The sequence below is a fragment of the Rhipicephalus microplus genome, chromosome 10 (genome assembly GCF_043290135.1).
Source record: "Rhipicephalus microplus isolate Deutch F79 chromosome 10, USDA_Rmic, whole genome shotgun sequence".
Classification (NCBI taxonomy): domain Eukaryota; kingdom Metazoa; phylum Arthropoda; class Arachnida; order Ixodida; family Ixodidae; genus Rhipicephalus; species Rhipicephalus microplus.
The window spans coordinates 10,963,220-10,988,241 of NC_134709.1; the positions used below are offsets into that span (position 1 = coordinate 10,963,220).

Sequence of the window (25,022 nt, forward strand, 5' to 3'; positions counted from 1 at the left end):
CCGGAGTCCGAGGACGGGGCACCACTTGCGAGAGCTCTTGTCGGCGTCAGGAGATGGCGTAGGGCAAGTCCAGTCGGTCAGAGCTACACTGTCGTCGGAGGTCGGCGGCGTCAGGAGATGACGTAGGGCCAGCCCAGTCGGCCAGAGCTACGCTGACGTCGGAGATCGCGAGGGCACAACCGGTCGGCACGGTATCCAGCAATCGATGAGAAGACGAGGAGTTCTCTTGTGCGTGTCTTCTCTGGTGCTCACGTTGTAACTCATTGGAACCAGTAACTTTGTTTTGGATAAGTCTGCTCTTGGGTGGAAGGGAAGATGGGGTGTGTTTCTGGAAATAAATCTATATTGTGCTGTGTTGTATTGTATTGTATTGTATTGTATTGTATTGTACTCTTTCACTTCTCTCTTACATGACCGTTTCCCGTGAAGGAAGGATCAACAATAATCTGCCTCCACTCCATGTTTAGGGAGTCTTTCTTATAGTGCACGCCTGTGGGCGTATGATTACAAGCGACGAGTTTACAAGGTCATACAGTTGATGACGACGAGCTTCCTTGCACGCAGGTGCTGTTCGCGCTGGACCAAACGCTGCGGCAGCACGAGCGCACCCGGCGCGGCGCGCAGCGCTCGGGTTACGGAGCCGACGACCTGATACGGCACTACAACTGCGGGGACCTCGACGCCGTGGTGTTCCGCAGGTACGAATGACACCGTTGCACGCGCGTCAGGGGCGCAGCAGAGGATGCGCCACGAGCGACGCGGCCATGTAAACGAAACAGCTATTTTATTTATTTATTTATTTATTTATTTATTTATTTATTTATTTATTTATTCATTTATTTATTTATTCATACTGTCAGCCCAAGGGCCAAGGCAGGAGTTGGGGTTACATATCTGGCACGTACAAAAAACGTATGTGGAAACAAGTTTCACACTGTACGCTCAAGATGTACACTATATGGAAATAACAAAAACAAAAACGCAAAACTATATCAAAATGCATCCCGCATAGGTCACGGATAAAAGAAACATGTCCCTTTTATCAAGACAAAAGCGTTAGATGCCTCAACAAACACGAAAATCGAGCGGCGCCTCGCATCTTTCCTCAGTGCAGTGAGCCGATGGCATAACCGTTCAACGTGGGCGGCGTGTCTATAATTAAGGGTGCCATGGGCGCGAGATGCCAGCTTGGCCCCGTCCACCAGAGGTCGCCGGTTTTTAAAACTTGGGGTTTAAAACACTGGGGTAAAGGGACATGGAGGACAAAATAGACTTTCAGCGGGTAGAATTAACTAAAAGTAGGTTATCTGATTGGTGGCTAAAGTCAAGGCACCAGTGAAAATTAAACCCTTCACTGCAAAGTACCAGTCCTCAACCACACTGTTTAAAGGAAAAAAAAATCTAGTTTTTGGTTCACTAAGTATTACGGAATGGTGGTGTTAGCCACCGCCCGATCTAAATGGTACAGCCACATCAATCCATCCATCCATGGGCTTGCCAACTGGGTTTCCCATACTGTTGGATGCGTGGCCCAGTGATAGGATGGTTTGCCTCCACACCCCTATAACACGTGATATAGTGTCTTAATTGGATAGGCTTCAGCGCGATTTAGACGAAGACCATATGAGACGCGCAGAACAAAGACGAGTGCTGTGTTCCGCGTTTTCATTTTCACAGCGGAATTTGCAGTCGTTTCGGTATAGCTCGAGGATCACATAGCGTGTGAAGGGGTCCCGTGATACAAACGTGGCAAAATAAACTACGAGAGACAACGTGCCGCTGGCAGGTACCGAACCCACATACTTCGGGCAGATAAGGATGGGAGGGCCAACTTTGGGTCGTGATCCATGACCCAACTGTGCACTGCTCCGTCGACCTGCGCGCGTAGTTTTTGCTCATCCGTCTGCGCTGTGCATTTAAAAAACGCCCAAGTTTTTTTTTTATTTTTTAGAAACCACCCGGGCGGGCTATTGCTGGTAAGGCTAGATGTGCCACCAGCGGACAGCTTCTACGTCATGAATGTTGTTATCTTTACACAACAAAGAACCATTGGAATTGTGCCTAAACTCCACGTTGTTGTGCCAGCAACGTGAAGTATGGTGCCTAACAGAGCACAACTTCGCGTGAAATACTGCGACGCTTGCCGAACTGACACGAGGAAGCAGTATTAATAACAAATGATTGATGCTATAAGCAGGAAACGATTTTAGCAACAAATCTCGCATGTTCCCACATAATTTCCCGAAGATATAAACAAGTGTTCGAGATTTAGGCTAAAGCTATGCCGTTACATGCCTTGTCGCACAATTTGTACAATATGGACAGTTCTTTACAACTTCGCTCTGTCTGTGCCCTTTGTATTCGCTGAGGTTTGAACATCAATATACCCAACAACTCGTCACCATGGTGCAGCTTTCAGTTTCACTACAACAGTAATTGTCTGTGCAGTCCCTTCATTAGATCGTCTTGCTCCTACTGCTGTCTGTCTTTTCGCGTCTTTCTTTGAGGAGGTTGATTGTTTCTACTTTAACAAAGAAAGAAAGAAAGAAAGAGAGGGAGAGAGAAAGAAAGAAAGAAAGAAAGAGAGGGAGAAAGAAAGAAAGAAAGAAAGAAAGAAAGAAAGAAAGAAAGAAAGAAAGAAGGAAAGAAAGAAAGAAAGAAAGAAAGAAAGGAAGAACAAGTGACTACGAGTAATAAAGTCCGTACCTTTTTCCAAGCGTGCTAACTAACTTTTTTATGCACCCGATTCCTTGCGCTAATGAGCGCTATAAGCCGCTCTTATTCAAGGAGAGTTCTTTCACGGAAACGGAAGAAGCTTTCCCGCTGCACATGTGGCTCGTTAAGGCGGCTTTTTAACATAGCGACTTTTTATGCAGTGAAAAAAGCTTTCCGGAGAAAAGGACAAGATCGCTTTAACGGAGGAAGCTGTAAGAAAGTATCGTAGTGGAAAAGAAATGCTCCTCTCTGAACGGAAGCAGGTGTAGGTGTCGTGGAGAGCCGTCAACAATGTTAACGCAAGGACCCGTTTGGCGCTTCTTGCGAGATTTCATGGCGTGAGACATGCTCATCTAGATCTCGGGAATGCAGTGGTTGCCGAGTACCAGCGCTGCACGGTTGTCAGGCGTCGTCGGGACCAGCTGACACGAGAAACCTCGGAGGCGTTATATATAGCAAGGCTCGGCAGCGCGTGAGTGCGCGAGTGGGCTTCAGTTGCTTTGACAGGAAAATAAATTATATGTCAGATGCTTGAATGCGCCATGTGCATGGTTGGCAGTGAGGGTGCTGATAGTTTCTTTTTAATCACAGTAGTTTGTTCGGACTTTTATCGCTGTTTATCATTTTTCCTTCTTTCTTTCATTTGGGACTGCGTAAATATATCTATTTGCGGTGTTATCGAATAATGAAGTCAATAATGAACATGTTTTTTGCTTCGGAATTGGATGTGTTGTGTAAATGTTAATATCTTTGGTTACTTCATTAGCATTGGTACTAAGTGTTACTGTAAGTAGGCATTACTGGTCACTGCATTGTTATGTTCTTGTTGCTCAGTGATTATGTTTTTGTTGTTACTATATCATTACTGACATTACGTTCTTACTGTAATTAGCGATCATGTTCTTATTGTACTAGTGATTATGTTCATGTTGACTTATTGTGCTCTAGCGAAATTGCAACTTTCGAATCCGCTGTCTCTGCTGCCCCAGCGAGGTACGGCCTAGTCAGGGGGTTTAAGTCGTCCTTTTGCCTTACCTCGCGGGCAAACCCTGTATGTGTTATGCCCAAATAAAAAAATTGTAAGTCAGCGCCATTGTTTGTGTCCTCCTTTTTCTTGTGCTCGGTCTTTCGCGCAGATTTTTTTTTTCTGGTACCCACCAGAGCCCATTTTTTTCCCCTCTCAGAATGTAGGCGTTGCGCTATGTATGCTGTCTTGTGTGTTGTTGGTGCAGGGACACTGCGCAGGTTCCCCCGCTGGCCAACACCTCCCTGCGGCTGTCGGCGCGCGAGCTCCGGCTGGCCAGGGACATAGACCGGTACTTCCGGCACGAGCTGATCTACAAGCGAAACCACCGCATGGGCGACCGCGTGCTACGGCTACTCAGGGCCAACCCAGGACAGAGCTTCTTTTTCGCCTTCGGAGCAGGTCACATTGCTTTGCTGGTCTCGTTCGCCTTATTTTGTTGCCACTTGATCTTGTCCTCTCACTGATACTGATCCTCTCACTGATACTTGTCCTCTCAGTGATCAGCAGCGAGTGTGTTACAATATCCATCGTAGACGGCTAAACAGACAGCTAAGCAGACAGCGGTCATCTTAAGTACCATTACTATTTTCGCCCAGTGTCGCAGGAGCAGCGTCGGATGATACAGATGACACGTGGAGTGGCGCGAGCCAATGGGGCCCTGAACGAAGGGCTTCACCCTACGAGGAGTGTCTCTTAACGTGCAGAAATGAAGGTTTTCTCTCTCTTTCTCTCTCCCTCACGTAGCCGGCAAAACAGTCAGCATCGGAGACAACGATGCAGGCTAGTTAGCTGTGCAAGCAAGAAGGTGGTCGGCCGGAAGCAGGTCGCCAGCTCGAATGAAGACATCGCCAGCATTCATTACGCGCCGAACTTGAGCTACGTTGAAGTTCTTACAGACTTGAGCATGGAAAGTGTTAACGGCAAAGCAATTTTATTGGATATTCTTAAATTTCTCTTGTCGACGCTAGGTGGCGTCACGTCGGGCAGACGTCATGCAGACGCGTTCCTTTCATCGGGCGACTCGGTCTTGATTCTGTCTGTGAACGTCGAGTCCCTACGATGCTGCTCGGATTTGGAACACGGCAAACTTAAGTTACTGCTCAGAAAGCTCGAAACAGTTGAGCTTTTTCGCTTTTTCGCTTGCTAAATTAGCAGTGTGAGACTCCGGGATAATTGGTCCGTTGCTTAACGTTCCAGCTCAAGGTTAAAAAAATAGGGAAAAAAGGAGAGGAAGAGAGAGTGTGCGTGTGTCTTACCTCGCGCTGCAACCTTAACTTGAGGGACACCAGAATACAAAAACCAAACGCGTGCGCCAGTATGTGTGCCATTTGTATAAGAACTCTGTTTCCAACGCCAACTGGAGCGAAATGCTATACGTCGTAGTGCAAGAACCAAACGAACAAAGGAGGAGAAGGAGGAATAAATGAGGAAGGACAGGGAGGTTACAAACAAACAAAAGTAAAGAATGAGAAGGGTCGCGCCGGCGCTGAAGTGGTTGCAGCCACTGTGGTGCCACGTGGATTTCTTCAACCCGATTTTCGCGCCCATTCGTTTCCGGTGTCCTTCTTTCTTTGTGATTTTTTTTTTGCATCCAACATAAGGCGGCACACCTTTTCTTCGTCACTTAGCAGAACAGCATCTGCGCACGCTCTTCTGCCAAAGAGAGAGAGAGAGAAAACGAAAAACGATCTTTCACGTTTGCTTTTCCGTGTTCCCTGAAAGCACCGACCAGCACTATACTTCGCGCGGGCGCAAAAGTCGGGAAAATAATATGAATAAAACGGACGAAGGAGGCCGCACAAGTAGAAGGAAGAAGTTGATGACAAGGACGCGACAACTGAAAAAAAGCAGAACATAACAAAAGAAAGACATAAAAAAAACAATGTAGATGATGTTTCCATCCGTTTGTGTGTGTGTGTGTTTTTTTTTTGTTTTTTAGCAACTGGGGCGCGTCCTCGCATGAAAAAGGCCCGCAAGCAAAACGCCAACAGCACGCCTAAGCGATCGCGCGGTGTGAACTTTCGCGACCATAGTTTGCTGCGATAAAATTTTTTAGCCAGCGAGGAAAAAGAAAGAAAATAACACACAAAAGCAGCTTGTGTTGGTGGTGGTAGCGGCGTAGTGACTGCAAAACTTCCTTCCGCGCGTCGGTTTCCTGAATTAGAACGGGGGACACGCTTTCTGCACGGGAAGTGGGCAAGGATAATTTGCGGACCGTCTATCCTTTCCTCGAATTATTTGAGCCAGGAAAGAGGACTCGAGACAAGCCCCAGAACTAAACGTTGAGAAACACGAATTTGTTCCAATTCAACAAGAGCTGCAGAAGTAGTATTTTTCTTTTTTTTACCTTCAACTTCTAAACCCCTTCCCCATTTTCCGCGGAAGACAAAAAAAAAAAACAAGCAAACTAAGGTCTGCGCCGTGGTGAACAGATGCAACAATGAGACGTTCCTGGGGTAAAGTTACTACATTTAATTGGAGAAATTCCTAAACCGCAAGTGTGCTTCTCTGCTATGCAGTTTTTCGTACGAATGGCAGCTAGCGTCTTACTAAAAGCAATGCATTCGAGCACAGCTTGCTTGCGCTATGACGTGCAAAATGTACCCTCGGTTCTCTTGGTATAGACACGGGTAACAGGCACGAGCAACTAGGACCTCATTTCCACTTGAAGCACCGCCAGTGCCGCCATTAATAAGGCGAATATGCATAGCAGAGAAGTGCATTTGCGGATTGGTGAAATCTCCGATTCGCTTCTTTTTATAGAAAGACTAAGAAAGGGAAATTGTTTTACTTGCATTAGCAATTTACTTCTCTACACAAACACACACACTAATTATTCAAATAATAATTCTTAATTATTGAATGAATCAATTAATGATTAATTCTTAACTTAGACGTTGGCTTGCACTTAGTCGTGCATGGCTTGAAACAGCGAAGATGAGCGAAGTCCAACCTGATTGCTTCTAGGCTATTGCTAGGCTTTGGCTAGGTGGCGCTAGATGGTTTATATGTTGGATGGTTTATATGTTGTTGACTAGATGGTTTATATATGGTGTTTTTCAAACCACTGGGGTTTAGGGACAGTGAGGGCAAAATAGACTTTAAGCGGGTACAATTAACTAGAAGGAGGTTATCTGATAGGTGGCTGAAGTCAAGGCTAGAGTGAAAATTAAACCCTTCACTGCAAAGTATCAGTCCTCAACCTCACTATTTAAGGGGAAAAAATAAATCTAGTTTTTGTTTTATTAAGTATTACGGCTTGGTGGCGCTAGCCACCGCCCGATCTAAAGGGTACAGCCATATACATCCATCCATCCATCGTTGCCCCTCAGCGCATATAGGTTCGACTGAAACTACAGACAGTCACAGACATGAAGCGGATGTCCAAACTCCAGAGACAGAAACCCTCGCTGAAACCAAGCGTTCGTGCATCCCATAGATATTATGGACACGTCATTCGCGTAGATCTTCTATCGATTGGGGGTTTTCTCGCAGCCGGCGCTGCATTTCCCGTTCCGTAAAATTCTCCCGTTGTATACGTACCACTGAAGCGCGCCATAATGATGCTTGAGAGCGGAAAGATGTGGCCACGGCGTTATTCATTGGCTTAATCCCAACAGTTCTTAGAAGCTTTTTTTTTTACGTCGGCCTAGAAATAAGGTCGTAGCCAGGAGACCCGAGAAAGCTTAGCCCCCCCCCCCCCACCTCAAAAATTCGGATAGAGGGGGTGTTTTACCGAGAAAAAATGATAAAGAAACAGGTGTTCTTAATGTTCCCAACAAGTGCAACTTTCCCCACCCGCACCCGAAAAAAATTTCCGGCTACGGGCCTGCTAAAAATCTGGATCGGTACATGCCGCCCGTCTGTTGTCTTCGTTTTTAGTCCACCAGCGGTAAAAAGTAGGATTCGCCCAATTTTGTAGCACATGCACGTTAATAATGGTGATAGTTTTTTATACACAAACTAAAATATTTACGACGGCGTCTTAAACTGGCTGGCTGTTACAAAAAAAAAAAAACACGGCGCGAGGAGACGCTTCAAAAACCAGAAAACGCGCGAGAAAAACCGAAAATGCAACCGGCGACGTCGCTGTCGAGGTTCGCGCGCTCACTCGCCGCGACGTCCTTCAAGGCCCGACTAGACGTACGCGTTGCAACGCGTCAACGCCGCGGCAAAAAGTCACGCGCTGACACGCTGCAACTCGCGCATGTAGTCAGGCCTTTATGTTTCGAGAGCCTCTGCTAAGGCCTCCAAAATCGCTCACATGCATAAATTGATTTACTTGTCTCCTGATTGATTGATGTGTGGGGATTAACGTCCCAAAACCAGCATATGATTGTGAGAGACGCCGTAGTGGAGGACTCCGGAAATTTCAACCACCTGGGGTTCTTTAAGGCGCGCCCAAATCTTAACACACGGGCCTACGGCATTTCCGCCTCCATCGAAACTGCAGCCGGCGCAGCCGGGATTCGATCCCGCGACCTGCGGGTCAGCAGCCGGGTATCTTAGCCACTATACCGCCGCGGTGGGGGTTACTTGTCTCCTCAGTTACTAGTAAAGCATAACACTGTCCGATTCATGAGCCGACGTGGCCGACAAGCGGGACTAAGGAAAGACAACTTATTAATTCTGACGTCAACTTTCGTTCAGGTCTCCGGCTTTCGGCGCGATATTCACTGACCTTCAGACTATTTCAACGCATGAGCTCACGATGTCGAAGTTAACAAGTGTTTTTTTTTTTTCAGGGAATTGTTTTATCGGTGTAAATGCGCTTATTGTTTTGCACTAGAGAGTATTTAAAAGCGCCATTGTTAACCAAGTGGTGTTGCTGCGGCTCATCCGTGTTGCGTGGCGCCGCAGGCCATTTCCTGGGAAACAACACAGTGCTGGACTTCGTGCGCCAGGGCGGGTATGACGTGGAGCACATCGCGGCCACGAGAAGCATACCGGAGTGAGTACGCATGCGTGTATACTATGACGTCCACCAAAGTGCCATCCCCTCCCCCTCCCGCTTTTTTTAAGCGCGAGTCACTTTAGAGAGCTGGCCCTGTCGTATCCTGTGATCGTATGCTGTCGTCGTCACATGGCGTAACCCTGGTAAAACTACACATATATAGCATCGCCAGCTGTAGCATATACTGAGCGCGAGCTCGCGCGAACGGAGCGCCTTGATGGTGATACTACTATGGACATTACTACTATGACTAGGGAAACACCAAGCCCCGCCACGGTGGTCTAGTGGCTAAGGTACTCGGCTGCTGACCCACAGGTCGCGGGATCAAATCCCGGCGGCGGCATTTCCGATGGAGGCGGAAATGCTGTAGGCCCGTGTGCTCAGATTTGGCTGCACGTTAAAGAATCCCTGGTGGTCGAAATTTTCGGAGCCCTCCACTACGGCGTCTCTCATAAACACTTTTGGGACGTTAAACCCCACAAATCAATCAAATCAGGGAAACACCAAAACACGAACAACGTAAAAAAATTGAAAGAGGAAACAAGTTAGAAATAGGAAGAGAAATAAAAAAAGAAAATCAGAAGAAAATGTAAATAAATAGAAATAAACACAGAAAGACTACGAAAGAAAAAAATAAAGAAAGATACGAGGAAGAGAAACAAGGCTGGGCACCTCCGCACTTCCCTCATGTTTAGCACCACAAGGGCAAAGCTACGCTTTTGTGAAACTTTTACATGTAATAATAATGCCTGGGGTTGAGCGCACCAAAACCACGATGTGATCATGAGAGACGCCTTAGTGAAGGGCTCCAGAAATTTCGGCCACCCGGGGTTCTTGAACGTGCACCTAAATCGGTGTGGGCTTCAAACATTTCCACCTCCATCAAAAAATGCAGCCGCCGCAGCCGGGATTCGATCCCGCGACCATCGATTTAGCGGTCGAGTGCCTTATAGCCACTAGACCATCACGACTGGGCTTTTGTAAAACTTCAAGCAGGGTCCTTCAAGTGAACGAATGGTGATGATGGAGATGCCTTCTCGGTCCGACTAAACAAGACAAGATGAACGACGAAAATAAAGACCTGCCGCCCAAGCATGGCGTCGATGTATAGTCGCCACACACGAGTACACTTTCACTGGAGATCTCATCTTTAAAAGATGCATCCGAATGTGGGAGGTACAGCGTCTATCTGCAACCACCATCAAGCGCTGTACCTCACCGCTTCTCCTTAATGTATACGACGTGGGCAAATGTACATCATCAGTCATTGTAAATATATTTATTTTTTTCTGGTGTTTTCTATTTTTACTTCACTTGCTTTGTTTGTTTTTCCCCTTTTGTTTCTGTCTGTCCTTTTTTCTTCCCATCTTTTATTTTGTTTTCTTTCCTTCTTCATTCTTCTGTAATTTTTATTCCAGCAAGTTTGCCGCTAAAAATTGCGAGATTTTACATTAAGGGACCAGGGATTGGAGTCTCCATCTACCAGTTATTGAAGCGCATTTTACCACCACAGTCGTCAGGAGCAGCATTGTGGTGCCGAAGAGATAAGAAGCTAGCGAGCGTATAGCCGTGGAGAACTTCTCATACAGCGAAGCTCGTGTCATGGACAACTATAGCGCCGTCGGTTGATATGGTGCTTAGTGGCAAAACGGCTTCTAAAAATTGTAGTGCAACGTAAATGCACGCTCAAATTACTCCGTCTATAAAACGTGGGCGTCATTATCTTACAATGCGAGATGTTTTGCTTTATACCCATGAAATTTCTGGCTTCGAGAACCACTTTTATGCGCTTTGTGAAGATCTATAGGAAAGAACCTCAAAATTTATACACGGTGCCCCAGCTATCTTTAGCCAGAGTTTAAAAATATGCCAACACACGCAATCACGACGCGACCAAATGCACGTTGATGACCGTTGCCTGGAGTTAGACTATATATTCTAAAATATTGCTTAATTAGATCAGTTTCATTAACTAACTTTTCAAGGAACGAAGATGCATGGATAAACTATTTTAACGAGAAAGTTGTAGTGCGGTTTGCAAAACGTCCGACTAGACAGCTTCGAACTTTATATCTGTTAATTATTAGTGTTTTCTGCTAACTACAAATGCCCGCGAAATACAAAAGAAATACCGCGTGACAAATCAGCTTACGCGCCAGTGCTCCCGCACGTTCCGCGTTCCATGCATACAAGTTTGAGTTTAGTTTATTTACCACGTACAGTTGTACAGTAAATGGCTGGGACAGAGGAAAAAGGCTGTATAAAACAGTTTGATAAAGCCCCATATCCCATGGCAACAAAAACGGCAAAATAAAATTAAACACAGGACAGTTTAAACCAACAGTAAAAAGTAGTAAAATTATATTAAAAAACACGTTAGCCAGCGTGCTATATGCGGCCACGGCGGCCGCATTTCATTGGTGGTGAAATGCAAAGAACACCCCTGTGTTTACGCGTAAATGCGTGGTGAACAGCCCCACGTGAGGAGCCCTCCACTAGGGATTACCATTGATTTGTGGGGTTTAACGTCCCAAAACCACCATATGATTATGAGAGACGCCGTAGTGGAGGGCTCCGGAGATTTCGACCACCTGGGGTTCTTTAACGTGCACCCAATTCTGAGTACACGGGCCTACAACATTTCCGCCTCCATCGGAAATGCAGCCGCCGCAGCTGGGATTCGATCCCGCGACATGCGGGTCAGCAGCCGAGAACCTTAGCCACTAGACCACCGTGGCGGGGCCACTAGGGATTACCAACCATCCCGGATTTCCCGGGACTGTCCCGACTTTTCAAGCGCCGTCCTTGTCGGGAGAGTTACATGTCCCGGACTTGTTCCGGGAACATCAAGTTAGAAAGTTTCGTGATTCAACTCACGCTCGACAACGCGCCCCACGATAAAAAAAACGAAGTTGGCACAAATCGCCCACACAAAGCAATGCTGTGGTGGCTATAGCGGTGGCCACGAGAGGCACGCAGTAACCGCCGCAGCTGAATTTCCGCGTCAAGTGCGACAACTTTTGCGACTACATTACGCGCAGCAAGAGAAAATGCCGCGAACAACACGTAATTGATTCATATGTGCGGGTTTAACGTCCAAAAACCACCATGTATGATTATGAGACGCCGTAGTGGAGGGCTCCGGAAGTTTCGACCACCTGGGGTTCTCTAACGTGCACCCAAATCTAAGCACACGAACCTACAGCATTTCGCCTTCATCGAAAATGCATCCACCGCAGCCGGGATTTGATCTCGCGACCTACGGGTCAGCAGCCGAGTGTTTTAGCCACTAGACCACCGCGGCGGGGCGCGAACAACGCGTAGCCAGGAGAAGTGATTCAAGAGGCAGCAACTAAAGAAATAAAATACTTGTCTGGAAGGATACATCAACGATGAAACCAGATTTTGCTGGCTACAGCTATGTTACAATAATAACCACGAGAAACCCTGCCAACGTCTACGCGTCACACCGATGGTGCCAACTTCCTGACGACATCATTTGAGCGCTTGCACAGGATGTTCTTTCTTCCGCAGTAGCTTCCTAGGCTCACTTGAGCGTGTGAGGTGTTTAAAACAGCTCGAAAATAAGGTTGGGAATGGCATCCACAGATGCGTTTTTGGCGCGTCAAGGAGCGTCGGTTCTTTAAACACCACGTGCTATGCGGTTAAAATCGCGTCTTTCAAAAAATGCTTACCGCAGACAGTGTCGGTCAGCGTAACATCAAGATTCGGCCTGCCTTCGGAATCGCACGGCGCCACTGCTCCAGGCGACCACTGTCGAACGGCACTCAGTTGAAGAGGGGGACTCGATCCACACAAGTCGGATAGCCAGAACGACAGTTCGGTACAAAACACGTGCTCTCAGACACCTTCTCGGCAATTCGATGCCACCTTCGTCGACATACGAGCACAAAACGCACGCGAACAAGAAAGCCTGGCTTCAAAACGGCGCGGTTGCACATGCCAACAAAAGGACGCAGAATCAGCAAATCGCGCGTTGCCGTAGCGTTGTTGCCGAGACGACTGACCCCCCACTTATCGTAGCGCCATCTATGAAGGCGCCAACTATAAAACTGCAAGAAAACTGATAACGGGCCCGACCGTAATCTGGACCGCGCAGGGATTGCGCTTTTCAATGCGTAGTCGGGAGAGGGGCACCACGTGTGCCACGCAGCCGTCCATCCTTTCCTTTCTTGTCTCGCATGACTGTCATTCGCGATCAACTGATCTCACTTCACTTTGTGCGTTTCCGATTGCGCAAACGGAGATGACAGCATGCAGCCGACGAACGTGAAATCTTGGTCGGCTTATCGCCTAGTGCTCGCGTCGTCCCCGCGCTTTAAGAAACAGGTGGCGAGGAGGAAATATCGTCCGTAGGAAGGGTAGTGAAGTCGAGGAAGAAACCACTCCCTCGTCTCTGAGCGCCGAGTGGTTTAGGGGCCCTTGAAGGAGGATCCTTCCACTAGATGGCATTCATGTAGTGTTTTCTTGTTGATTTTTTTAAAGACGACAGCCTTTCTTGGGGACCTTCGACGCAAAAATTTTGGTTTGTATGTCTGTACATTTGTCTATTTGACCGCTCTTAACGGCATCGGGTACTTGAAACGGCCGACCCCATCCGCAGCGCCCACCTATGTTGCTCAAGGTTGAGCGTTCATGCTTGTACAATTATCAATTAAAAAGCAATTATTGCGCATGTCTGGGGTACCATAACAACACGCATATATTCTGCATTCATGAAGTATTTAATTAATGATTTTTTTTTTTTGACGCAGCGTCAAGCAATGTCGCAGCTCTGTGGTAGAACACCCGCTTGCCACACAGACGGCCTGGGCTCAATTCTCACAAGAGCTGACAATTTTTTCATTATCTTAAAATAACATCTTTCTCGATTTTTTTTTAAATAACGGATAAGATGGCTGCAACGCATATTGTTGAAGGTCGTCTCGGCGCGCTATTTCACATTCAGTACGATGATTTTTCCGCTTACATCTAATGATGCCAGCACCGGAATGTCTGCACAACTAGCTCTCTAACGTTATCGTGTAAAAATAGTCCTCCACTGTCTGTTAGTCCTAATTACTGCTTCCCTGCTTTAGCGATTCCCTACAGGGAATCACTCAAACATAATTATCAATGAGAACTAACAGGGAAGGCCAAGGAAAGTAAGTGGGACGATATTTGTAATAATTATTAAGTAAGTAAAGCGGAAGAAAAGAGAGCTTGCCGCTGCTGCTCTCGAATCAACAGGTCTCTACAAACTGAGCTACAGCAGCGGTGATCCACCGTCTACTTTACGGGGCACACATGTGCACCTAAACCCCGGCATTGTTAGTCAGCGCCGTCAGTAGCCACGACGGCGAGAGTGAAACAGTATTTTTTTTTCTGGCTTCTACCGTCACGAAGCACGTGATCTTTTCACGAACTGGCAGATGGCCAGCAATTCCTAGCATACTATACCTGACGGCGTCCAGATTTTTATGATTGACCAACTCGCTCAAACCAAGGTGTTGTTACATCCATACCAGTCTGGCAGAACGATATCGTCATTATATGAATGAACATAAAGAGATCGTTGTTCTTTGCTAGACACGGCATCTGAATTTTGAATTTGAATTCACTTTATTTCTTCTGTTTATAACAGAAAGGAAGCCGAAGCCAAAGGCCATGTGGCCTGACAAAGGCTTCTGCTCCTACGACAGTTCGGCACGCAGGCCGTACATAGCACAAGTCAATACAAAGTATACTGTACGGACATCTTCACTAGACCTAACAGATAAGAAAGCCAAAAGAAGTATAGGGCATGTTATTTTGTAGTCGTTATGGTGTAAATGAAAAGAAAGTAAACTGGACGAAAAGATGACTTGCCGCCGGCAGGGACCGAAGTAGCTACGGCCTTCGATTGATTTTTTTGTCCACCTCACTTTATTTACATTTACACCATAATGACTACAAAACAACAAATGCGCTATACTTTCCTTGGTTTTCTTGTCTGTTAGTACTAATTATAATGTTGTGTCTATTAAAAAAAACGAGCTCTTGAAATTCATATTATTTTCGTTAAAGCAGAAGCTGGTAAGCCGTCCGAGCTATAGCAAGGCCCAGCTCTTTTACTTTCGCCAGTCGTGTACATCCTTTGGCATAAGGACAAAAAGAAAGAAACTCAGACCTTCGAGGGCGTAGTGCCTTCCTGCGTTATTTTGAAGGGCCAAATGACATTGTACCCGTGAGCCAGGCAGGTGTCGATCGTGTGCACTATGCTCCCTCGGGCTTCCAGGGTGAAGAAGGGCGGCGAGCAGGAGAGCTCGTGGCCGGACCCTGCGGAGGTGCTGGGCGAGCAGCAGCAGTCGGCCGCCGACCAGGCACCCGGATGGCGGCGCCGGAAGGCCAAGAAGAGGCCCTTCCTCTCGTCGCCGCCCACCACCTCCAGGCCAAGGAAGTTCAACGATCTATGGGTGCGCCTGGACTCCACCTGGTGAGCACACGTGGCCCGCCTTCTTTTCATGGAATGGCTCCATGAGACCCGCCATAAAACTCATCGGTGTTGCAAAACATGTGTGTGAACCCCCCTCCCTCCCCCCACCCGGAAATTGAGAGTTCTCTGAATTTTCGCCACTATGCGACGTGAAACGTTTGCTGTGCACCCTGGCAGTGCTGTAGTGAACCACTTTTCTTCTCTGCAGAAAGGAACAGTTGCAGTCAACGTTCGCCGTCTGCGTCTATTTCTCTTTTAAACGGGACAATAAAGAGCGAAACTATTTTTAGCGCATTTGTAAAATGCAATTTGACAATACCGTGAACACCACTCTTATCGCGATAACACGCTTGGTAAGCGAGAAAACGCGCGAAAAAAAAATGAGGCTGGCGACGCCATCTTGAGATTCCCGCGTCAAACACCGTGACGAAAGAAATTTTGAAGGCATCTACTGGGTGTCCTATAAGCACTTTCCAGTCGATAAAAATGAAGTACATTGTAGTCTGTGGGTGCCATAGACTTAGCGTACGAAGTTTCAGGAAATTTCATCGAGCCAATACCCCCCCCCCCCCAAAAAAAAAAAAACGAAAGTACACTGTGAAATTCCTTACGTCACACGCGGAAATTTTGGTGCAAAGTTTAAAAACTAAGTTTGAACCTCGACTTTCTCGGCTATTAATGAACGTATGACAGCGAAACATGTGGCGGAGTTTATTGATTGATTGGTCGGGTTTAACGTCCCAAAACCACGCTATGATTTTGAGAGACGCCGTAGTGGAGGGCTCCGGAAATTCCGACCTCCTGGGGTTCTTTAACTTGCACCCAAATCTGAGCACACGGGCCTACAACATTTCCGCCTCCATCGGAGATGCAGCTGTCGCAGCCGGGATTCGAACCCGCGACCTGCGGGTCAGCAGCCGAGTATTTTAGCCACTAGACCACCGCGGCGGGGCCATGTGGCGGAGTTCTCCGAGTGCAGTTTGTCGATCTAAACCGAGTAATTGTTCCTCTTTATTGTCCCTCCAAGGTGTGACCACACTAAAGCATTGGAGCTCTACAGCGCGTGGCGTGCACACTCGGCGTAGCGCCCTCTCACTAGAGAGTTTTCGCAAGCTACGGAAACAGGTTACGGAAATACGACACGGTTCCTTTCCGTATGCGCGTACAATGGTCGCGCATGCGCACTCGTCAGCCGGTTCCGTGTTGCCGTCTTTCCGTAACCTGTTTCCAAAGCTTCCTAAAACTGTTTACTGTGAAAGAATAGGGCGCGACGTTGATTCACCACTCCACGTGATTCAAATTAGCTCGTCACAACGGATGTAGCGTCCGTCTCTCCACTCGTAGACCACGTACCCAGCAAATATAAATCACATTTGTTGATGACAATGAATTGTGACGCAGCCCTTAGTGAAGTGTGGGCTGCTTAAATAGACCCAGTCAGTACACAACTTGCTTGGCGTGACACCGTGGATCTGAGTGTAAAAACAGCGCGAAAGAACAAGCACGTAAAAAAACAAACGAGGGAACGGCAACGACACCTGCGATGTCAGCGTGAAACATCTAATGCAATACCATACGCATTTGACACGCTTGCACCTTACGCAGCTCCGCAGGTTTGATTGATATGTGGGGTTTAACGTCCCAAAACCACCATATGATTATGAGAGACGCCGTAGTGGAGGGCTACGGAAATTTTGACCACCTGGGGTTCTTTAACGTGCACCTAAATCTGAGCACACGGGCCTAGAACATTTCCGCCTCCGTCGGAAATGCAGCCGCCGCAACCGGGATTTGAACCCGCGACCTGCGGGTCAGCAGCCGAGTACCTTAGCCACTAGACCACCGCGGCGGGGTGCGGCTCCACAGGTAACGCCTCCGGCTCTGTTGATGATGCTGCTGATGATGGCCTTGCCCGTTGCGTGCAATGTCGATGGAGTAAGTAAATTAGTACACCTGTGCTATCTATAGTGTGCGTGCGTGGTAACGAAATGCTGAGCACGTATAAACTTCGACGATCATCGTTAGATCATTCCTGCCCCGATATTTCTAAATCAATCTTTCTGTGAGTTGCCACAGGTAGACCGTGTCTTCCCCCCCGAAAGCGCTGCGATTTGTGACCGTCCCGTGTATCAGCATCTCTTCAGATATCTGTGCGTGCGTGTGCTGCCGAATGTGCTGTGTTTATCTCTCTCTCCTCTTTATCGTTAATCTCCCCTAACCCCATCCCATGCGTAGGGTAGCAAACCGGCTGTCTATAGGCATGGTTAACCTCCCTGCCGTTCTTTTCCTCCTATTTTCCTTCCTTCTTGAGATATCTCGATGAGGCGGCAGTTCATGACGCTCAACTGGCTATAAATCTGAATCAATCATTTACCATTCACTGACACTTCAAACGAAAGCTTTGCGAGTGACGCGATTGACTCTTAATTCCCCCGCTCCTTCTGCGCAGGCGCCCTCGGTCGCTGCCTGCCAAGGCCCTGGGTGCACGTGCACCAGCCGTATCGCTCAAGCTGTGGCGCGGACACCGGGCGGCCGCGGCCAGCACCAGTCAGACTACAATCCTGGTAGCGCTCGCCTCCTTCTTCGCCGAGAGCCTCGGGAGCTTCCCGCCTTGAGCTTGAGCCAGAAAAGGCACGGAAGGTCAACAGGGCGCTCGACCATTCCACGTCGGCAGGGCCACCTGTAGCGCAGATGAAGTGACAGCTATGATCATAGTGGACCAGCCAGTGGAACACCAATTTCCGTCTTCAATGCCTCCAAGACACGTTGGATGGGTGTTCCCGTTATGGAGGTGCATTCTGTCATCCAGCGCAGACACCATCTCTCGCGACTCTGTCGTGCTAGTGCATTGCCACGGGTGTAGAACGAAGTGACGGCGTGATGACTTACAAGCAGCGGCGCTTCAGTGCACAATCAAGAGTTCAGACATCTTCGGGTTAAAAAAAAAATCTGCACACAGCCGCAAGAAGCGTTGCTCAAAGTGCCGGAACCATATACTTGGGATCCAGTTCAAGGGCTAACTGACGACGCCAAATGCGATTGGACATGCGCTGTTCTCAAGTGCACGAAGACGTACTTACAATGTCGTTCGCAATGAGCCACAGCGTCGTTTTCCATCGGCTCGAATGCTTATTTGGGTCCGTTGGCACATTTTCCTAGGAAACGAGAAATGTCGCGAGCCAAACCACGAAGACAGACAGCGAATAATTTATTTCCTGTGGTCCCGGTGGTTCGCGCTGCTTTTTTGGTTTTTTTTTTCAGCTCCACTATATACGAGGGTCGCCAACATTCATCTCATTTTGAACACTGAAGACGCACGGGGACAGTTGGCGGTAGAGTGCGGAACGCCAACTCTAAAGGCCTAACCACACGTGGGCGTTGCTGCCCGTCAGCGCGTGGCTTTATGACGCGGCGCCCTCTCCTTTGAGAGAGAGGAAAGTGCAGCTACGCAACGCCGACTAAATTTAGTCGGCGTTGAGCTACGCTGCGCTCCCCTCTCTCATCATAATGACGTCAGCAAGCCACGCATTGCCGGGATGCAACGCGCACTCGTGTGGTCAGGCCTTAACGCAGGAAACCACGCGTTTGCCGAGACGCGAAGAAACACCACAGCACTTTACATCGGAGTGAAGGCAGCAGCACTTCTATGGACGCCGATGCAGCCTCGAATATCCAGACCCACTCACTGCGACGCGCTCGCCGGTCACGGCTTTCAAACAAAGCTGGCGTTCGCAACAGAATCCAGCTGTTGACGCCGGCGCCTTCCACTTATGTGCAGCCACAAAAAAATAAAAACTTTTAGTTCGATAAGCACTGCCGCTTTTCAATTCGAACGCAACACGTCCTATCAAGAAATTTATCACGGACGAACATGCACGAATGCTAACGATGAAAAAGAAATTAAGTCAAGTGGAGGTCTTGATTTACGGGGTTTAACGTGCCAAAACCACCATATGATTATGAGAGACGCCGTAGTGGAGGGCTGCGGCAATTTCGACCACCTGTGGTTATTTAACATGCCAGTGGAGGTATTTCCAAGCATCTATTCACAGTAATGTAAATTTTAAAGCCGCGAATCCGGATGCCTTGGCTATGCCTACAATACGTGAAAATCCTTGCCATGTCACATTTTCTTTTTCCTAAGTCAACCACGCGAGAAAAATCATTTGATTATCATTAAATCGCAAGCGTGTTTGCATTTTATTGCACTACTCAATAGGGAGTTTTCGAATAGGGGCCCCAAAAGTCTAGGTATTGCGTTGGGAACGCTATTTCTCGAGTTTAGCGGGAGCCCCAAAGCCTGCCCCAAAAGCTTTGTGTCAGACAAACGTGACAACACCCAGTGAAGCGACGGCTCTCGGCCAAGACAAGTGACTTAAAATAGGGAGAGTGTCCAAAGCGTCGCAGACCCTGTTCGAAAACGCTTCACTCCTGCTTGACCCAAAGCGTCCATACGCAAAGGGCTTGGGGGCCCCATTCCCTAATGTGTGACTCATCCTAAGCAGGGGTCAATCAATCAATCAATCAATCAGGGGTCGGCAACTTACGGTTCCCCGCTGCGCGCCATTTTCTGTTCCTATGTGACGGCCGACGTGGCAATTCTAATTTCAAATAAAATTCTCGTTTTCCACCTATGTATGATTGCAACTTCGTGACATGTGTGCTGAAAAAAAATGATTTCTAATTTTTGAGGTACAGAGTAGTGTGAATTCGCCGAATTTTAACGCTATGCCTGCAGAGCCCCTCTACCATTTTTCGTGCCCTTCCCCCCCCCCCCCTATCTCCCGTTGTGTCGCCCTCATGCAATTCCGCCCTCTGTCTAAATTGCCGGTCCCTGAACTAAAGCATGTTTGAATTTCACCACGATTGCTCAACCTTCAAGGCCTGGCCAACGTTTTTCGATATTCACCGATTTCAATAAAACCTTGAACATGTGTTCCCGTCGGTACCGTGGTGATATGTGAAAAATTATACGAAAATTAGTCATTTAGTTTTTTAAACAAAAAACAAAGTTTAAAGTTGGTAAATTGGTAGCCGATTCTGGAATCACATTTAAAAACGCGGGCCACCCTGCGTATGTGACGTAAGGGCCTAGTGTCTTTCAAAAACCCCGCCTTTACCAGCAGACGGATGCAGCGCGCGCTGTCTTCTACGCGGCGACGAGAACGCGAGCCCAGTTCAGTTTTCTTCAGCTGCATACAGCGTGTTAATTTTCGTTGACATCGGGTCCTACAATACTGAGCAACGAGGAAATAGATTCGGGGCATGGCAGATGCTTCCACGCTCCGACAGTAGCTGCAATCATCGCTGAACTTGTCATTGGTGAGTTCAGAGGAGCTGGCACAGCTCGGTTCCGCGTCGAATTACGTCGCCAACTTGCTCTTCGCGCGTCTGAAGAGGCACGTGAGCTATGTTTACACCCTGGCCAGGCGTGGCGGGGTGTAGGGGATCTGGTGACGTCATGCGATACCCCCTATAGATGACGGAGCAGCTCCCCGTTTCGGTTTTAACTCGTCGTTTATTGCTTAATTAATATTACTGACGAGTGCCTGCAGGTAATCATCAATACTGTTTAAAAACAGCATTATCTCAGTATGGTCGAAAATGCACCGTAGCTCCCCTTTGAGGCCGGACCACACGTACCCGTTGCAGCGCGTGGCTTTTTGACGCGGCGCCGCGCCCTCTCTCTGTGGAGAGAGTAGGCGCACAGCTTCGCGCAGCCACACGCCTTCTCTCTTTGTCGGAAGAGGGCGCCACGTCAGAAAGCCCCGCGCTGCAACGGGTATACATGTAATGAGGTCTTCTCTGCGGTCGCACGCGGCACGCACCCTGGGGAAGTATGCAAGCTTTCCCGCCACGTGAGGCCTCTAGGATGTCATTCTGTATGCTGATATGTCCCGGGCCTTCGCGAGAGGCTACTCACTATCCCGCTAGCGGGGATAAGGAGCGTTCACGTGCGCGCCGTCTCCGTGTGGCGCACAAATTAAGGCTCCCTAAGCGGGGGACACATTAGAGAGTTTTAGTACTGCGGAATGGTGCTACGTACGCATCACTCAAGCTCCTTGCGTTACGTGGCGTCGTTTGCCACTAATCGACTTTTAGTACACCGTAGTACCCGCGTACGTAACGAGCGTGAAGCGCGTTGTGCCATCTGGTAGATCAAAATAGAAGCACGTGTTGTTGACAGCCAATGTGAGCCAATCCAAGTGTTATAGCCAGATTGTGGCCATATTTTAGGCCACGGAGCTGGTCGGTGCTTGCCTTCGATGCCGCCATTTTGCAAAACGAAGTCTCGCGCTGTCGCGAACTTGTTCGAGGGCGGCGCGATCAGCTCATACGTACGCACGCACGCATCTCATGCGTGCTTACGTAGCGGCTGCGTACGTAACGCGATACGTGCGCGTTGCGGTCTGCGCATGCGCACTACGCAGAACGTGGCATCCTTACGTACGCAACGCCGCCACGTACGCAGTACTAAAACTCTCTATTACCGCTGGGGTTTTCGTCGCCCCAGACTACGATATGATTACGACGCACGTTGTAGGCTCCAGTAGTTTCGACCGAGTGGGATTACTAACACCAGTCACCCGAAGAAGAGGTGAAATACAAGCAAAATGAAATAGCGCCGACTAACATGAAAAGGTTTAAGACATTAAAAAAAGACGTTTCGGATGCTTTACGTTAAGAGGGCCGAGGCAACGGTTGTCGCAAGCGAAACAGACTGGTGTTCGCGTCAATATCTGGAATCCCGTTTTGCCCAGACTATGCAAAAAAAAAAAAAAACGCTCAACAGACAGACGCAGAGCCTTACTGAACAGAAAATTCAATTTGCCCCACCGTACGCCAGGTGTCTTGACAGCATTCTACAATGCAGTGTAATTGTATACAGTTGATTACTCTACTACAACGGACATAAATTCGCTTCGCTGGGCCACTTAACTGTGAACAAGGCTACCTTATACGGTCTCCGAAACGTCTTTTTTAATGTTTTCTTTAATTTCGATCAGCGCTATTTTATTTCGTTTGTGCATACTTCTTCCCGACCAGATGACGCTTCGTCAAACTATCAGTTCACCTAAAAAGGGAGGCGCAAAGTCCGCCTTATGTCGTCGCTCAATCGAACCTTTTCCGTCATTGCCTGAAGACCAGGGTTAGGATAACGCAGGTTTTAGGGAATAATGGCGTACTATGTTCTCTCACGATGAATTCCAAGAACTGCTTACCTGCCACCTTCATGTCGCTCCAAACATTTAGCGACCAGGAAACTGCGCGCACAGTTGCGTGAGCACGATGGAAAGTTGCTGAAGATGCGCTAAGACTTCATTACGTCACGCGAAGTCAGCGCCACTTTGATGCGTACTAATAACGCAGGTCTATAGCTACATTTTATGGCGTAATATCTTTTAAAAAGAAACCAACAATACTTCAATACTAACAAGAAAAATCATTGACCGCGTGCAGCAATCAACGGTCACGTAGCCAGGTACACCGGATGGTTCATGTTTTTGCCGCCAGAGGCACCACAGACCATTTTTCGCGACAAAAATGAAGGAATAAAAATGCAAATCCGCTGCTCACGAAGAAAAAAAAAAACTGGGTTTGTTTAAGTCAATGCGCCGCACAATCTTTCCATCAATGGAGTCATCTCATTGCATGATATAAGCAGTTGTCGGTCTCTTTAAACAATGGCGTGACAAGTCCAACTGAGTTCAGCTCTAGCACAGACTTAAAAAGTAAAATAGAAGTAGAAGATTAACGAACTAACACTGAATTCATTTTATCGCTAGACAGCCAATGTAATACAGTGACAGAACGTGCGCACAACTTGCAAGACGTGTTTCTCTGTAGTAATCTGCAAAATATATCGAGCGGTGTATCGGCAAGATAACTTCACAACAGGGACAATGACCAATCGAAAACATAGGAGCACATTGTGTATCTTAGGCAGACTGCCACGTCCGCATCATGCATAATCCGAGTTTTGACTGTGAGCAGTGGACAGATAAACCTAATAGTGCGCATAGGCCGCTGTTCGGCCAACCAGGAGCCCATGTGCACATTTAGGTACACAATTAGGCAGAATACACGTTGGGGGGCGTCAGGTAGAGCGAAGTGATGGTCGAACACATCATATGCCCAGTATGGCTATGGCCGAGTGTTCAATGCATTAATTTAATTGACATTTGGCGTTATGAAACTGGTGGGAAGCATGGCGGGACCATGTGACGCAAATTAGCTCGACACAACGGTAACAGCGTCCGTTTTTCCTGTCGTACACCACGTACCCAATTCGATCATTCCAGCGACGCAGGCGGCGCCATGTAGCCGTACTCCGAAGCTGTCACACGGTGATAAAACTGCGACGCAGTTCGGTCTCTCAGTAGTCATAAACCAATGAACGCGTCTTCACGCTCTGCGACGCTGACGTAAGCGCTCGCGACATCACTGTCTCGTCCGCCATTTCGACCTTCCTATGCGCCACCTATAGTCACTGGAATGATCGACTTCTAGAGCAAGCACGTACGAGGGTCATTTGTTGATGTTAGTGCTGGTTACGAACAGTGGTGAACACAGGGGGGGGGGGGTTGGACCTTTACCCCCCCCCCCCCCAATTTTTAACTGCCCCTAGTTGACCCCCCCCCCCTTCTAAGAGGGAACATAGTCGTAACACAATGGCTAAGTCCCCCCCCCCCCCCTTCCCATAGTGTGGATGCCCCACGGTAAAATAATCCTGGCGCTGCCGCTGGTGACGAATTGTGACCCAGCTGTTACACAATTTACTTGGCGTGAGGCCCCTGGTGCAATACCCTGCGCATCTGGCCCGCTGACACTCGGTAGATTTCGAGCCAGACGGTTGGCCCTGTCCGCGGACTTCTCAAGCCGTTTACCAATCCTTTACTTTTCTCTCAACACCTTTACTCCTCTCTCTATCCGTTTTAAACCCTTCTCATCCCTTCCCTTATAAACTACTGCTGAGGTGTCGCACTTTGCTGCAGACAGTTTCGGGGTTCACTTTTGAATAGGTGACCAGTAAAAGAGCGAGGGATTGTGGGATACACCGTCTGCTACCAGCTTCCGGTTCGAGAAGAGTTGACGACGCCGAACCGCTTCGCCGCAAGCCTCAGATTACTCGGGATTCGCACGCTCGGCCGCCCGTTTATCTTCGTCCTGATAAACCATAGTCTGTTGTTCAGCCGTTGGCTGCTCCTACTCGAGCGTGAAAGGCAAACACAGGTATAATTCCCATGGAACGAAGAAAAAAAAATCAGGTGGGCCGCGGCTGTGAAGAGAGCCACAGCGACAGGTATACCCTTTGAGAACGCTAAAAAAAGCTTACGCATGAATTTGCTACGAATATTATGTTGAGAAATAAATTGTCGCTAAGGCGCGCCTAGCAAAAATATTATGGGAACGCGCGGGCGAAATCTACCTGCCACAAGAGATGGGCGCCGGCCATTGAACCCATATATATGACAAAAAAGCGCGAAAGCTTCACTCCGGAGTAAGTTTACACGAAGCGCTGGACGAGTCCATTTGCGGTTATCTTGGTCAAACTGTGCGCCAGGACGGCACCCGAAGGAAGAAATGCGTTAAAAAGCGCAGGGTTTCGATCATTCGGCGCCGTATATGTCTCACTGTATTGTTTATGTGCCGCCGTGCAGCTTGACCAAGATCAGCGTTCAAATAAGCATCTTGCTTCGACTAAGAAACGCATCTTATATATAGCGCGCTGAAGGCTAGCAAAAAAAAAAATCTCAACGCGCTCAATAAGTGTTGCACTTCATGCCGATAGACTGACGAGTTCGGTCGTAGCAGCGATCCCGAAGTGAACTCTTAGCACACGGCTGTAC

General features: G+C 48.1%; 1 protein-coding gene and 1 pseudogene across 1 annotated transcript in view; one reads left to right on the forward strand and one right to left on the reverse strand.

Moving 5' to 3' along the window:
* LOC119180627 (uncharacterized) overlaps positions 1-12,723 on the reverse strand; it is a 118,595-nt pseudogene extending 105,872 nt beyond the window's left edge.
* The window catches only part of LOC119181881 (metalloprotease TIKI2), a 130,194-nt gene extending 110,389 nt beyond the window's left edge, over positions 1-19,805 (forward strand). Inside the window, exons 5-9 of the mRNA XM_037433122.2 lie at positions 565-698; positions 3,948-4,141; positions 8,603-8,693; positions 14,974-15,171; positions 17,621-19,805. Of these exons, the coding sequence (XP_037289019.2) occupies positions 565-698; positions 3,948-4,141; positions 8,603-8,693; positions 14,974-15,171; positions 17,621-17,786 (783 nt within the window). The 3' untranslated portion in view covers positions 17,787-19,805. The remainder of the gene's footprint in view (positions 1-564; positions 699-3,947; positions 4,142-8,602; positions 8,694-14,973; positions 15,172-17,620) is intronic.
* The last annotated feature ends 5,217 nt before the right edge of the window (positions 19,806-25,022 follow it).